At 42.0% G+C, this 16,214-nt stretch overlaps 1 protein-coding gene across 1 annotated transcript; it reads right to left on the bottom strand.

The window, feature by feature from the left end:
* Positions 1-7,174: 7,174 nt before the first annotated feature.
* Positions 7,175-14,758, bottom strand: LOC118846723 (low affinity immunoglobulin gamma Fc region receptor III-like). The gene is made up of 4 exons (XM_036755479.1): positions 14,752-14,758; positions 13,825-14,079; positions 11,705-11,959; positions 7,175-7,405 (listed from the first exon to the last, which is right to left on the bottom strand). Exons 1-4 carry the CDS (start codon positions 14,756-14,758, stop codon positions 7,221-7,223), a joined length of 702 nt encoding a protein of 233 aa, XP_036611374.1. The 3' UTR covers positions 7,175-7,220.
* Positions 14,759-16,214: the final 1,456 nt, after the last annotated feature.

Raw genomic sequence — 16,214 nt, 5'->3', positions numbered from 1 at the left:
TACAAAAAGATATTTACTATGATGATACTGGAAGAACAGAAATACAAGGCCCTTCCTCCAGCGATATACATCCCATCTCTTCCATCTCTGTCCCTGGTAAGAGGGGATCCAAACTAAAGCAATTGTGACAAAGCTTTTCCCCCACCAAGCGACTGTGCCATGGCCATTGGATGAGTGACTCCTCGCTTACAAGCCACAGTGTCAGCTCTCAGGCCAATCCATTGTTGGGTTAGATCCCATAAGTAGTTGTGCCTCATCTGACCTGGCTACTAGCAAACTGGAATATGAATTTTATAAGATATCTCAAGACAATGTACCAAAGGAAGGAATAGAAACAGGAGGTGGCTCCATTCCAAAAAGAGGCTGGCTGAGGAAGACACAGGCATACTGGTTTCCTGGTAGCTATGAGTGAGAGAGGGCCTAAGGCCTCTATCCCTGCCAAAGCTTGCCATCCTCCTTAGAACTGATCTGATTAAAAAGAAGAGACAGAAAATCAAATCAACAAAAACAAATGAGAAAGGCAATATCACAACAAAATCAAAAGACATAAATAAGAATAATGGGAGGATATTATGCATTTATATGCTAACAAAACTGAGAAAATAAAAAGAGGAATATCTTCAAAGTTACAAAACACCCAACTATCAGAAGCCCAAATAGAGATCTTAAGTAAATCAATCTCAGACAAGAAATTAATCTGGCTGAAAAGGAACAACCAAAGGAAATTAATCTCATCCTGATGGATGCCCAGGAAATTCTATCAAACTTTTAAAGAACAATCAGTGCCACAAGTTCTTTTTAAAAATTGAGAAAGAAAACACCCTGCCAAAATTCTTTAAAAGACAAATATAGTCCTAACCCATAACTGAGGGAATGATAAAACACAAAATGAAAACTACATGCTGACATAATTAATGAACATTGATCAAAAACTTTAAACAAAACCCTACAAAAGACACTACAGTGATTTGTCCAGGAAATTATTCACTCTGAATAACTAAGACTAATACCAAATGTGGAAGGATGGTTCAACATTAAGAAAATAGTCAACCTAATTGATCACAATAAAAATCAAAACTTCCAAAAGCCACATGATCATTTTAATAGATATAAAAAAAGTCTTTGACAAAGTACAATACAATGTTATGCTAAAAATCCTACAAAATATAGACATAGAAGGACCTTTTGTAATATCATAAAAAGAATCTAACTAAAACCAAAATCAAGTATCATGTGCAATGAGGATGTACTACAAGTTTTTCCAATAAGTACTGGAAATACAGGAAAGGACAAAAAGGGGAGGTGCTATGAGAACTGTCTTCAAATATTTGAAAGGCTATCATGTGAAAGAATGACTAAATGTATTTTGTCAGGCATCAGATGTCAGAATGAGGAGCAATAAATGGGTGGTAATTTCCCTCATTACTAGTCCTTGATTTGACTTGGAAACTCAAACATTTCTCTCTATTCTCCTGCTCCCCTCCCTCACTTTCATGAACTCTCCCATGTTGTTATGTAGTCCCACAAAGACGTTAATTCATCAGAAGGCAGAGTATCATCAGGTTCTGTCCATAATGCCCCTGACCTGCCTCTTTGCTGTTACCTCCACCATCTCTGTCTCACTGCTTACATTTAGAAGGAAGTGTCTTAGTCAGATATCTGCTATCATTCTGTTTCGATTGCTGTCCTTGGCTGCTGCATTTATTCGACCTTTCACATTTCTGTTATTTGGGATTTTTAAGAAGCAAATAATCCTTTGGTTCTTCTTTTCTTTCTAAGAATGTTTCAAAAGTCTCTTTTTAAAAAAAATCAAACAGATTTAATAGGTAAGTTCAGATCTGTAGAGTAGGTGACCACTAGCTGCACCCTGAGCTCCACTGCTCTTTAGAATACCTTATTCCATTCTTTCCTATATTTTCTGGTTGGGTCCAGGATTCTCTTGAATTTCCTTTCCTTTGTATTTGAAGGTCTTTCTCTGGATCACTTGCAAAATTTGTTTCTCAGTTGAGTTATTCAATTTAACTACCATGTGTTTTGGAGTGTGTAGCCTTGATTGTTTTCTGGAGGATATCTGGAAATTCTTTCAATTCATATTTAATTTTCTATGTTCAGAAGTTCTTGGCAGTTCTCCTCTACTATTTCCTGAATTATGGTTGTTAAGGTTTTTTGACCTATCATGTTCTTCTGGGAGACCTATGACCCTTAGGTTGTCTCTATGCATCCTGTCTTTCAGATGGCTATGTTTTCCTTGCCTAGTGAACAAGTTTTCTTTGAATTTTATTATTTTTTGCTTCTCTTCTGGATTGTCCTTCACTTCTGTATATTTGCATCTCCAACCTGTTATTCTCTCTTTTCTTTCTTTGGTGAGGCTCCACATTGTGGATTCAAATTTTTCTATTCTGCTCATTATTTTTGCTGTGCAGGCCATAAATTCTGCCCTCATAATTGTCATTTCTCTTTTGAACCACTCAGCAACAGCATGTTGTGGTTCCGTCTTCCCATTACAGTCCACAGGTTCCTCTGTCTTATCAAGTGTTGGGTCATTTTCCTTTCTTTTGCTATATTTCTTCATAGATGCCTGAACTCATTTACTAGACCTAGAAGCCATAGTTCCTTCAGTTGTTAATGTTTTCCCTGTTGATTTATCTGCCTGCATTCAAGGTCCTTGAGTTTTCTTCTTCTGGATATCTTTGTTCATTTCAGTCTTCTCCCCTTCTGCCCTTATTTTCCCCTGACTCTGTCAAGGCCCCAAGCAGAGTTCTGCTCCTGAGGGGCTGCTGTAAACACTGGCTGACTGTTATAGTCCAAGCAAACCTCTGCAGCCTTGAGACAGGGCACTGGAAAGAGGGAGGGGTGGAGCTGGAGTGTGAGGTTGGGTTTTGTTGCAAGCTCATGTATTGGTACTTGGGTCGACTAGCACAGCCTTGCTTTTGGTAGTGGGAGAAGGGTCCAGACTGAGCTCAGGGAAGGTATCGGTACATTTTTCCTATCTCCTTTTGTATTTTGGTGTCCTAGACTATCCATACAGCTAATATTGCTTTACGTTTGGTGCTTAAATCATATTTTGGAGGGGTTTTAATCGTATGATCCTTTTGAATCTCAGTTACTTTGTATGTAAAATGGTGAAAATAATGCTTATGCACCTTAACTCACAGGGTTACTGTGAGGATTATATTACTATCTCCCTTCTCACAACAGGTCTCACAGTGCTCCTGAGAGTCCCATGCTAGCCTAGATATCCCTTACTCCCCTTCTCGAGAAGCACTATCCTGAACTCCTGGTTGTGTAGGCTTTGCCATGTAATGTTTCCACTTTTCCCCAATTCCAATGTTGTCCTAGCTATGCTATGAAGCTGACCAAGAGAGCTGAGCTTCTGCCCTCCTTGTAGCTCAGCTGAGCTCCCACAAGCCTCCTTTTCTTCAGCCTCCAGTCCACCTTGCCATTCTAACTTGGGCAAGGTGTATGTGTGTCCCAACATATACTGGGACAGCCAGTGAGAGAGCCACCTATACTCTCTTGGTTCCTCTGATATATTATCTCCTTGTTCCCTGTGTTTAGGGCTGTCTGGGAGGTCTAAAGTAGGTCACATATGAGGCTAGTGAGACAATGGGGCAGTCATGAACCTCAGGACCAAGGACAGGGGAAAGGGTTTGATTAAAGGAGAAACTGACACCCCCTCAAAGCTGCCACCCCCTCAAAGCTGCCACACACCCCTCAATGAGATACTTTCTGAGACAGTGGGAGTGGGAAGTAAACAAATCCAAAGACCTTGGGATTTCTATACTCTAGATCTCAGGCCAGGATTGGTGGTGGACCAGGTGGGGAAGCACCAATCCTCCCCTCATGTGGAGAGATGTCTGTGTCCAAGACCCAACAGTGGTTACCACTACCACTTCCCACCCCTCCCCCATCCCACCGCCAGGAGAGATTGAGACTCCCACCCTCCCTGAGAGTTCAGCTCCAAATCAGTGAGGCCCCTCCATCCAGCACTCAGGTTATTCAGGGAAATCTGGTTGGAAGCATGGGGAGAAAAAGAAAGAAAAAGGCAGTCAAGTGTGGTGCAAAGAGGCCAGATTATAAGCTGGAGGACTACTGTAGTTCTGACTCCGTCCTTTCTATTTGTGTGACCCTAGAGAAAGTGCTTAACCTTTCTAGGCCCCCATTGCCTCATCTGTAAAGTCAGGAGACTTTGTTAGGTGACCCAGAAGATCCCTTCCTGCTCTAAATCTGTGATCCTATGAAATTTCAAACATTACTTTTCCATTTCCACCACCCCACACACATTGTGTCTCTCACTAAGGGTACACATGCATCCATCTATATATTCATTCTCTCTCTCTCTCTCAATAAATATATATATTTATATATATATACACACATGTGTATGTATGTATGTATATGTATATGTATGCATACACACACGGACTTCTACTTCCAGTACAACTTACCCCTTGTGTTCCACTGAGGCCAGGGTAGGGCAGTTTGTTTGCTATCTAGTAGATTTCTCTAAATTTAGAGTCATAAAATAAATTGGTTCCAACTGTGTGGGTGTTGGGCCAGAAAACCCTGGATTTCTCTTGCAAAGAGGGAGCAGAAATAAGGGGGAGTTCAGTGGGAGGAGAGTCAGTGAAATGGGCAGGAGGGGAGGAGATTCTGAGGTAGAAGGTCAGTGCTCACTTCTCTTTTTACAAGTAGTTGCTTACATGTCCTTTGGAGTGGACTGTGCTGGGGTTGGTGGGACAGGTTTGTGCTGCTGTTTTCTGAGTTTGTGCTGCTTGGAGTCCACTCCTGGCATCCTGTGCCTGCCATGGGGGACTGTGGTTGCTCCAGCCTGTTACCAACATAAGCTCTGTGCTGTGGTGGGTAGCACTGTTGTGTCTAAGTAAGGCTGAGCTTACTAGAGCAGAAAATGGGAGTGCAGAGATAAAGGGCCAATTCTAGCTCAGACATCATTTGGGGACCTAACTTGGGAGGAAAGCACCAGTGGGGAAGATGGAAAGAAGCGGGGGGGTGGGGGGGGGGGTGGGGTGGGGTGGGGGAGGAGTGGTAAGAACAAGTTCCCTAACAGGTAGCATCTTAACTTGTGGGGAATCATACTAATACTCCCTTCCCCCCTTTCGCCACAACCTGTTGCCTCTTTAGGCTATATATTACAACATCATATTTTGATAGTACTTTATTCAGAAGTCTTTGCTTCCACGAGAATGAGGAATCCTTATCAGTGTTTCTTTCTCATTTCTGAAACTAAGTCCTGCACTGAAATTTATGCAAGTATGTTTTGTCTTATTGTGACATTTTGTCTTTGGGGAGAAATATTTTAAATCGTGAGTGAAAATGGTCTGTGTCAGGGAGAAATGTTCAGAGGAAGGACAGATTTTTGTCTCTTTTGATTTTCTTTCTCTCAGTAAGGAAGGGAAAGGAACACACATTTAATAAGTACCCACTAGGTGCCAGGCACTGTGCTAAGCATTTTACAAATATTACATGATTTTAGTATAGGTAGGACCTTACTTTTTGTTTATAACCTCTTTGAAACATTTCCCCTGGCGCTTCCTGTTCAATTCTAAGGTTAAGCTCACTCCATTCTCTCTTCTGCAACATCTTGCTCCTTTCAGTTATTCCCTCCACTCCAAACATCTTTAATCCCTTCCCCTTCACTGACTCCTTCTCTTTTGCTTTCAAGTACATATGGCTTTTATTCATCTTAAAACTAAAAGTAAAACAAAACCTTTATTATGCTCAACTACTTGAACCTGGAGCTTCTCACCTAAAGGCAACTATGTGATACAGTGGACAGAGCAATGGGCTTGGAGTGAAGGGGAACTGAGTTCAAATTTGACTTCACATTGCATATTTGACCTTAAGAAAATCAATGAACTTTTGTCTGTCTCACTTTCTTCATTTGTAAAAGGGGTACAATAATAATTCCTACCTCTCCACGACTGTTGTGGGAATCAAATGAGATATTTGTAAACACTTAGGATGGGGCTTGATACATAGTAAGACTTCATAAATGCTTATTCTCTCCTTTTATTTCTTTCCTATTTGCTAGGGAACTTCTCAAAGGAGTAGGGTAGATCTGCTGACTCTAATTCTTCACCACCCATATTCCTTAACATCCTAAAATCTGGTTGTGATCCTCGGTATCTTGTGAAAATTGTGACATCATTAACCTGTAGGGTTAGGGATAAGATCTCATTTTTGTTTCTCCAATAGTAATTACTATAGTGCCTTACACACAAGGGTTATGAATAAATATTTGTTAAATGAATGGATTGAAAGGGGATGCTGGGAGTCTCCCTTGAAATGATATGGTATTGGGCTTGAAGTCAAGCCAGGAACATGGCAGTCTCCAGTAGGGCCAGGCAGTCTAACTAAGTTCAAAATCAGATTGTTTAAATGCTTTTTTCCCTTTAATTTATTTTCTAGCTATTTGATTTGGCTTTTAAAAAACATTTTATTGATGTATTTTGTCTTAACATTGTGGTCATTTTCCTCCCTTGTGAGGAAGAAAAGCAATCAAATAAAAATATCTTCTAAGGAAACCTTATATACCATGTATACAATATTCTGGCCTTGTAGTCCCCCTCCTCTCCATAGTGGGGGAGGAGATAACTACACACTCTTTTTCTGATAAATAAGGTAACCTCTTCTCTGGGTCTTAGAATATTTGCAGGATCCCTTGGTCCAGTCTCTTATTAACTGTTCTGCCTTAACTTTCACAATTCTTTTATTATCTTTTGTCCCTTTTCAAACTCCCAGTATCAACAACCCTCCAAGACAAATGTGTAGAACTATCTTCAAATCGCCCATGCAACAGACATATACAGGCAAAATGTTCAATTGTTACTGTCCTAGAAATTTATTTGTTTATTAATAAAAATACTAAAATCATTTCACAGACATACAGAGTCCTTCTGCGTACAGGGTGAGAATCAGTAATGGTGCAGCCCTGAGCTCCTAGGAACTCAGCCATGAGAAGGGTACTAGCTGGAGCTGACTACTTTGCCTGGAGCTCACAGACACCTCTATCCTCTGATGACAAAGAGATACTGGAGGTCAGGGATAAGGAATAGTCCTCATCTCAAGCTTGACAGAAGTCACTCACTATTGCCTTCAGGAATGGACTAAGAAGGTTGAGGACTAGGAGAGGAGGAGGTAGACAGAGATGAATGGGTCACTGCGATGCCAAGACCCCAGTCATTCCACAGGCTGATGAATCAGTCATCCTCAGTTTCTTTATGCCATCTGGTGAGAGGGAGCCTTGTGTTCTTCTTTGGGCCATTGACCTCTCCCTTAAGTGTGAAGTACAGACCAGTGTCCACTGCAAACAGAATTCCCATCACAAGGTAGAAAGGGATGTAGAACCAGATTTTAGAAGATGAGGCAGTGGGTACAGTTGGATCTACATTTGTACAAAAGTAAGATGTAGGAGAAAGAACCATTAGAATCCTGGTGAATCAGCAAATACCTATCAAGCACTTGCTTCCTAAAGGAGAAAGAAAGAAAAGGAAGTCATCTGTCCTTGGTTCTGGGGTTTAGGATGGATACTGTGAGACCCTCAGAGGGAAGATTGCTTGGATCCCTAAGGTGACCCAATGCTAAGAGTCTCAGTCAAGAGGTATTATGAGGGTCTCTCCTAGCCTAGAGAAAGAAAGAGGGGTGGAGAGAGAGAGAGGGAGGAGACACACACATGCACACACACACACACACACACACAGAGAGAGAGAGAGAGAGAGAGAGAGAGAGAGAGAGAGAGACACTGAGTCATAGAGAGACAGAGAGACAGACACAGAGATTGAGGGAAAGAGAGAGAGAGAGAGAATGAGTCAGAGAGAGACAGAGAGACAGAGACAGAGACAGAGAGAGACAGAAACAAAGAGAGAGAAAACAGTAACAGTGAGGTGCTACACCTACCTCATACCCATGATACAGTTGAATTATGTAATATTTGACATAATTATTATTATTTTTCCATTATTGATAATAATACTATTATTATTACTAAAATTTCTGAGTCAAATTCCTTGATGTTCCAGCCCCATGTGATATTTTCTTCTTCACCCTATATAATTGAAAGAGCTCCTGCCTGGGCCTGAAGACTCAAAAGATGAACTCTGATTTCTAGGGATTCAGGAATTCAGGATTTCATCAGAAGGGCCAGACAGCTGATGATTTACCCTTGGGAATAAGGAGGTAAGTTGCAAGGTTTCATACTAAGGTTGTTGTGCTGGTCCAGATGATTGGCAGTGTGGTTGAATCAGGGAGCATTGGACCTCAGGATTCTAAAAGATGGACTGGCTTGCATGGGAAGGAAAAGTTATTCCTTTCAGTGGAGGAATCCAGAGTAGGGGAATGATGGGAGAGGTATAACTTCTGTTCCTTTGCAGTGACATCTGAATGAATGATGATGCCCCATCTCCCAAGGGGTCCTTTGTGGAACTTAGGTACAAATAAAATAGTCACCCAAGACAGCTAGATACTTTCAGCCTTTGTGCTGGTAGCAAGAAAGGCAATTCATGGTGATTTAGTACTCTGAAACTATCATTAGCCCTCTTAAGATGTATCACCCAAAGTCCCCTTTTTTTAAAGCCTAACAGCCTTCTCTCTTTCCTGCTTGGGTATGTCTCACATTGGACAGTAATTCTCCCCATTTTTGACTTCTCCTTCTTACTTCCTGTAGTCACTGAACACAAATCATCACAGTTCATTTATAGTCATTATCGTTCACTTGATTGATGGAAAAGTCGGAATCATGTTGAAAAATCTTCCTTCCTCTCCATTTTGATAGCATGGGACTTTAGAAATGGATTTGTTTTTCCAGCCATGACACCTCAGCACCATGGGCTCCCTTCCATATGAACCAATTTCAAGGACTGGAGTAGCAGCCAATTTTAAAAGATAAACACATACCAAGAATCCAGGAGGTCTCAACTCAAAGTGGAGTCTCAAGTCATTCTAGACTGAGATGGAGAGAGACAGTAAGCTCCCAGGACAAAGAAAAATGTCAGATGGTGAGGTGCCCTCAGTCAATAGCATTGACTGGGCACTGTAGGAGGCTATAAAAACAACTTCCTTATGCCTGGAGACCTCTCAATTTAATAGGGTTATAGTACAGACATATAGACATCCATGTGAAAAAGTCATAGCATGCCAAAAAAACCAAAGAAATAGAAATAAATGCATGATGCTTTTTATCTCCTGACAGAGAGGAAATGGATTCAAGGTGCAGAATGAAACATGAATTTTCAAACACGGCAAATGTGTGGATTCATTATCTTTGTTACAAGGATTCTGCTTTTCTTTTTTTCTATTTTTCATGGTGGAATATGGGGAGAAAAATACATATCGGTAGTGTTGCCAAAAAAAGAAGAAAAGAAAGAAAAATGGTTATGGAAGCATTTTTAATGGACAGAAGAGAACAGAATGAAGTTCAGAAGGAAACACAAAGAAATAGGCTAGCTTTTAAAATAACACATTAAATTTTTACATACTTTTAAAAGGGCAAACTGTACATAACATAGATGTATGCTTTCACATTTAATCTTTTTATGTTCCACTTTATATATGAAGATGATTATTTTGTGGGTATTCATTAAGTTCAGAATTTTAAAAAATAAAAGACAGAAATGCATTCATGCAAACAAAACATGAAATCTATCTGTACATTCTGGGGAACAAAATCCAGGATCTTTGATGTCAAATTAAATTTTAAAATTCAATCTAACAGACATTAGTTAAGTGCTTACCATGTGCAAGGCACTGAGGATACAAAGGCATAAATGAAACAATCCCTGGTCCTTAAGGAGCTTACATTCTACTGGGGAAAACAACGTATATATAGATAACAAAATACAAACTATATACAAAGTAATTGGGGTGAGGGGATCAGCAACGATTAGGGAAATCAGAAAAGTCCTCCTATAGGAGGCGGCATTTGAGGCCAATCTTGAAGACAGGGAGGAATCCAAAGGGCAAAAATAAGAGGAATGTTTCAGGCATGGGGGACAACTGGTCCAAAATCATGGAGGTGAGAGCTGGCTGTTATGTATAGGGAATGGCAAGTAGACCACTTTGGCTGGAATACAGCGTCCATGAGGAGAAATAACATTAAATCAGTCTAGAAAGATAATTTGAAGTCAGATATGAAGGGCTTTAAATGCCAAGCAGGGAAGTTTCTATTTTATCATCATTTTTATGCATTAACAGGGAACCATCAAAGCTACTTGAGCTATGGACTGACATGGTCAGACCTATGGTTTTAGGAACATCAGTTTGGCCTCTATGTGGAAGGTGTATTGGAGAGAGAGAGAGAGAGACTGGAGGCATGGATACCAGTTAGGAGGCTATTGCAATAGTATAATAGGTAAGGAGTTAGGAGACTCTGAACTAAGATGGCACAGTGATGTGAGCAGAAAAGGAACAAGTGTGGAGTTAGAATCAGTAAGACTAGAGAGCTGGTTGGATTTAGGAGGCAAGAGACGAGAATGAAGAGTCTAGTATGACTTCTACTTTGCAAGTCCAAGTAAGGCCTTTGACAGAAGTAGGGAAATTACAAAGAAGGATGTGTTTAGGGGACAAAACGAGTGAATTCAGTAGAGTTTGAGATGCTTATGCCACATCCAGGTAGAGATGTCTAACAGGCAGCTGGAGATGTGGAATCTAGAGCTCAGGAGACAGTTGAGGGTACAATGTGTAGATTTAGAAGACATGTGCATAGAATGAACCCATGGGAGCTTATGAGGTCTTGGAGATAGAGAATGCTGAGAGAGAAGAGAAGAAGGTGCAGAATAGAGCCCTTGGATGCACTCAAACATCAGGGGCTCAACAGGGATACTGAAAAAGAGTAGTTATCAAGGAGGAAGATCACCAAGAAGTCAGAGCATTACAAAAACCCAGAAGGGAGAAAGTAGCCAGAAGGATGGGGTGGACAATAGTGTGCGGTGCTATAGAGAGGTCAAGAAGGATGAGGACTTAGAAGAGCAGAGATCATAGGTATAAAAGAACCTGAGAAGCCATCTAATCCAATCCTATTTTTTGAATGAGAAAATTGAGTTCCAGAGGGGGTTAAATCACTTGCCCAAGTCAATGGAGATTGTCAACTTCCTTGGAAGGATGAGCTCAATTTTTCTGACTCTGAAGCTGGGGTTCATCACATGGTACCATGCTAGCTCATTACATGATACCATGCTAGATCATCGGTAACTTTGGAAAGAGCAGTATTAGTCAAATGATGGGGCAGAAGTGAAACTGCGAATGTTTGAGAGGTAAATGTGACATGAGAAAGTGTGGACAAAGGCAGACAGCTTTGTCTTTAAAAAACAACAAAAAAAAAGATTTTATTGGTCTCTTTTGTTTTTAACTTTGCCTTGTTTTCTGCCAGTATCCCTTCCACCATATGTGCAAGGAAGACCCACGTTCAGGTACTGCTGCTGTGTTATCATGGAGATGTCACACCTCTCTGAGCCTCAATTTCTTACCTCCAAAATAATAATAACAGTTGTAATAATGCCTGTGGTGTTTGTTGTGGAGATCAAATGAAACATGTATGGAAAATGCTTCATAAACCTGAAAATGTTACCTCAGTGTCAATTATTCTTATTGTCTCTTTCTAGCATCTCCTTGTCCTCCCCATAAGAACCACATAATCTCAGTCCTAGGTGTCTGTGTCTTCCCCTCAAATGCCTTAGTCAAGTCTCCTTACCTTTGACAGTGATAATCACAGTTGCAGATATACGGGGAGTATGCCCCAGGTTCCCTTTACAGTAGTAGGATCCACTGTGAGTATGGTTCACTGGAGAGGCAATATAGTTGAAAGTCTGAGAGTCAAACTTTAAGGCTGTGTTGTCATGGTAGTATGTGACTTTGTGCAAGGGTTGGCTCCTCCAACTGTGGCACCTCAGGATCATAGTGTCACCTTCCATGAATTCTAATCTCTCTGCTTGGAGTAGCAGCCAATCTGAAAGACAAACACAAAGGCCATTGGCTCAGGACATTTCAGCTTCCTCTACAGCCTTGGGCCATTTAAGACTTCTGCCATCTTCAAAGACAAAGAAAAGCAGACCCTGACTCTGAACAATGATCCCAGTCACTGAACCTGGATGGAAGATGTGCAGAATGCCACTTGCTAGAGTCTGCTCACATGTTACTGTTGTTTGTCATTCATTTTCAGAGAGGACCAATGACCTCAAAGGGTAATGTCTTCACTCATGGGTGACTTAGATTTAAGAGAAGTAGAGTTGCACAAAGTCATCAGAATCACTCTCTTCCAGAGTCATCAAAGTCCAGTGACAAGACAAAAGTTAGGATGACTGGCAATGGCCCAGGATGAAGTGGATGACCCTGGCATCTTCAATCTCTGACCAAGCTCTAAAAACTCCACAGTGCCTGCTTCAGCCACCTTCATGTCAGTTGGTGCAAGATGTTCTTACCCACCCATTCTACTGGCAGGAGTCTTCACAGGCTTGGGGTAAACACCCCACCAACTTGCCAATGGGTTTATGCCTGGTTGGTTACCCTCAACCTCATTAGCCTGTCTTCCAAGACAGGTGATCACCACACAAACTACAGCTTCTTGGACCTACAGGGGACCTACAGGTAGATGAGCATCCCAGAACAGGGCTTGGCAAACCCTTATGCTAGAGGTACTAGTCCGCTTTGAATATTTATACACCCCATCTGCCCACATATAATCCAAAGGGCTCACCACATATCAGAGCCCTAGAAATAGGGAAAGAAACAGGGAGAATGTGCAGGTAAGACAGGTAAGACTGAGGTAACGAGAGGAATTAAAGAACTAGGATGGGGCACAAAACATTTTAGAGAATGTGAGCTTGTTTCTAATCTGGATCCATAACCCTCAGCCTGCAAGGGATGCTAGTACAGCAGGATGAGGTGACTATGGGAATCTACTGCTCAACCAACTCTAGTGGCTCCCATTGCCTCTAGGAAAAAAATGCAAATTCCTTTGTTAGCTTTGAAAGGCCTTTACAACCTAGCCAGCCTCAATGGACAAGACTCTACTCAGCCAAACACTAGCCTTCTCTGTGTTCCTCTCATGCCACCTTCAGCTCCCAACTCCAGGCTTTTCCACTGTCCATCTCTACATCTTATCCCCACCCCCTACCCCTATGCCTGGAATGCAGCCCCTCCTCACCTCTTCCCCAAAACACCCTTTCTTCCTATAAGATACAGCTCAGGCAAAACCTTCTGCACCATACCTTTCCTGGTCCTCTCAACTGCAAGCAATCTTCCTTTCAAAATACCTTGTATATATTTGTACTTGTAAATTTTATATGTATGTAGCATGTATGCATGCATGCATGCATAATGCATGTAACATACGTTGCATGTATATGTGATATAAGCAATATATGTATGTACATAAATATTACATGTACTTGTTATCTCCCCCATTAGGATGTAAACTCTTTGTGACCAGGGATTGCTTCATTCTCTATACTTATATTTCCAGTGTTTATTACATGATAGGCCTTTAATAAAAACTTATTGACTGATTAAATGTAGGTCCCTAGGCTCCTGGTCACTTGGGGGGGATTTCTGGAAATTTCCTGCCAGAAATGAATAGTGAAAAGTCAGTGACTAAAACTTAGAAGACAAGCTAAACTCATATCTCAGTAAGGGCAACTGTGAAAAGGAGAATTAAAATAACCTGCAGATTTCTCAGGAACTCTCCCATCCATCCCCCTTGTCATAAGCTCTGCCAATAAACAGGACATGTCTCTTTCCAGGCTGTATTGTAAGCAGATTGCAACCATTCTCCTCCCCCTCCCCCTTACCCCAGACTCCTTATCCTTCACTTACCTCTAGAGACCTGTAGTTGCACAGAGTTGCTGAGAGCTGTGTGTTCTGTCTGACACTGGTATTCCCCACTGTCCTCCACAAAGACAGCTGGGATGATATAGGAGTCTTGGTGGATGGGGATAGCTGACCCATTGTGGCGCCATTCAATAGAATTCTTTCCAGGAGTCTGGAACCCATCACAAGTCAAAGTCACATTGTCCCCTTGGAGCACATTGAACCATGGGGGTTCCAGGGTCAGTACTGCCCTTGGGGGACCTGATGGGTAGAGAGTAGAGGGGAATGAAGAAAAGGAGCTTCCAAGGAGGCATCAAACCCAGATCTGAGGGGAGGACACCAGTGACAGGCACAGAGAATAGAATGGAGCACACAGTGGGTGTTTAGAGGGTGTGGAGTGGACAAAAAGTCAGAGCTGGGTCAACTGCTGGTGGCAGTTTTCTCACACATGGATGCCACACTGAGTCGTGAGGCCACAGGGCTTTTTCCAGGAGGGTGGACAACTCTCTAAGGATACTCTAGGTACCATCAGATTGGTAAAAACAAAAACAACCACAAACCACAACAAACAAAGAGTCATAGTCTTCTTCTCAAAGAGAACCCATCTCAGGGAAAGGAAGAGTGAATGATATGTAAGTTCAATCTCCAAAATCTAGGGGAACCCCTAAAAATCTCTGGGATCAGTATAGCTCTGTAGGAAGGAGAGGGATCCATTTACGGAGGAAACACTCTTCCTGCAGGAAGAGGGAGGTACACATGTGGCTCTATTCCAAGGTCAGGCACCCCAGCCCCTACTAGCTGCCAGCTTCCTCATAGGATCTGAATCTCTGCCCCCAATACCTCCTCCTCCAACCCTCTCAGCTGAAATAATGCAGAGACCCAAGATCTAAGCATGATAGATACAGACACATGTACAATGCACAATGCATATACTCAACATGGTGTCGACAGCAGCACCCACAGACTGTGAGCTCCTTGAGAGAAGGGATTGTTTGTGCCTTTCTTTGTATCCCCAACAATCATTAGTTTCTATGATGGCACACACACATAATTATTACTTGTTGACTTGATTCGACATGACCCACACAGCACAGACACAGACATTTAGAGATCACTTGAGGCAGGAGAAAGAATGCTGGCTTTGGATTCAAGGATCTTGGGTTCAAATTTGGGCTTAGTCACCACTAGTTGTGTGACCTTGGGCTACTCAGTTAACCTTTCTTGGACTCATTTTCCTCGGCTGCAAAATAAGGAAGTTGGACTACATGACCCCTCCCAACTCTCATTCATGACCCATCGAGTATGTTGATAACCTCAGAGCAACCACAGACACACACAAAACCCAGACATGCCATGGGGAGTGGGGATGGAAAATAAGCATTTATTAAGTGCCTACTGTGTGCCAAGTACTGAGCTAAGCATTTTACACGCATTCTCTCATTCGATCCTAAATCATAAGATTTAGATCTGAAAAGGACCATGGAGATTATCTAATGAGTCCAACTGGCTAATTTTACAGATGAGAAAACTGAGACTTGGAGCAGTTAAATAATGAGGTCAAATGAGTAGTAAATAGCAGACTTTTCTTTCCATGGAGCAGGTAGTGAAACACACACAAGCGCAGGGATAGAGAAGAAATGGGATATACAAACAAGCATTGCTCAAACCCAGAAGGGCCGCTAGGTGGGGCAGTGGATAGAGCCCCAGGCCTGAAGTCAGGGAGACCTGAGTTCAAATCAGATTTCAGACACTTACTAGCTATGTGACCCTGGGCAAGTCCCACACCCCTGTTTGCCTCCATTTCCAATCATCTGTAAAATGAGCTGGAGAAGAAAATGGCAAACTATCTCAGTATCTTTGCCAAGAAAATTCCAGATGGCATTGTGAAGAGTCAGACAGAGCTGAACAACAATTCACTCAAACACAGAAAAACATGGCGACCCACTTGAGCAGACTAGCCCTTTTTGGAGGGTATATGCTTCCTGTGACTTTGTATCTGAAAAACAAATTTCTGGAGTAGCTAGGTGGCATACTGGATAGAGCGCTGGGCCTGGAAGCAGGAAGATCTGAGTTCAAACTCAGGCTCAGACACTTACTAGCTGTGTGACAGTGAGTGAGTCACTTCACCCTCATTTGCCTCAGTGCCCCATCTGTAAAATGGAGACACACTAGAGAAGGAGAGTTAGACATGACTGAACAAGCTCCTGAGAAAGAGGGTTGAGTCTCTAGCAGCAGAAAGGGGCACAAGCAGCTTTGGGTAGTAGCTATTGAGAAAAGAGAGTTATCTTGGTGACGGCTGCTTCAGTGCTGGCACTAAAGTCTCACTCTCCCTTTAATCAGGTGGGTACAAGTCTCCACTGAGGATAGGAGCTACTGTCCTGGATGTACTGATATGT

The sequence above is a fragment of the Trichosurus vulpecula genome, chromosome 4 (assembly GCF_011100635.1).
Source record: "Trichosurus vulpecula isolate mTriVul1 chromosome 4, mTriVul1.pri, whole genome shotgun sequence".
In the NCBI taxonomy this organism is placed as follows: Eukaryota; Metazoa; Chordata; class Mammalia; order Diprotodontia; family Phalangeridae; genus Trichosurus; species Trichosurus vulpecula.
The sequence above is the reverse complement of the archived record's forward strand: the minus strand, read 5'-3'. Positions and strand labels throughout refer to the sequence as shown.

Coding starts and splice junctions, on each gene's coding strand:
- LOC118846723 (XM_036755479.1), bottom strand. Junction 11,960..13,824: donor GCAACTACAGGTCTCTAGAG/GTAAGTGAAGGA, acceptor TTTGTCTTTCAG/ATTGGCTGCTACTCCAAGCA. Junction 7,406..11,704: donor TGTGATTATCACTGTCAAAG/GTAAGGAGACTT, acceptor GTACAAATGTAG/ATCCAACTGTACCCACTGCC.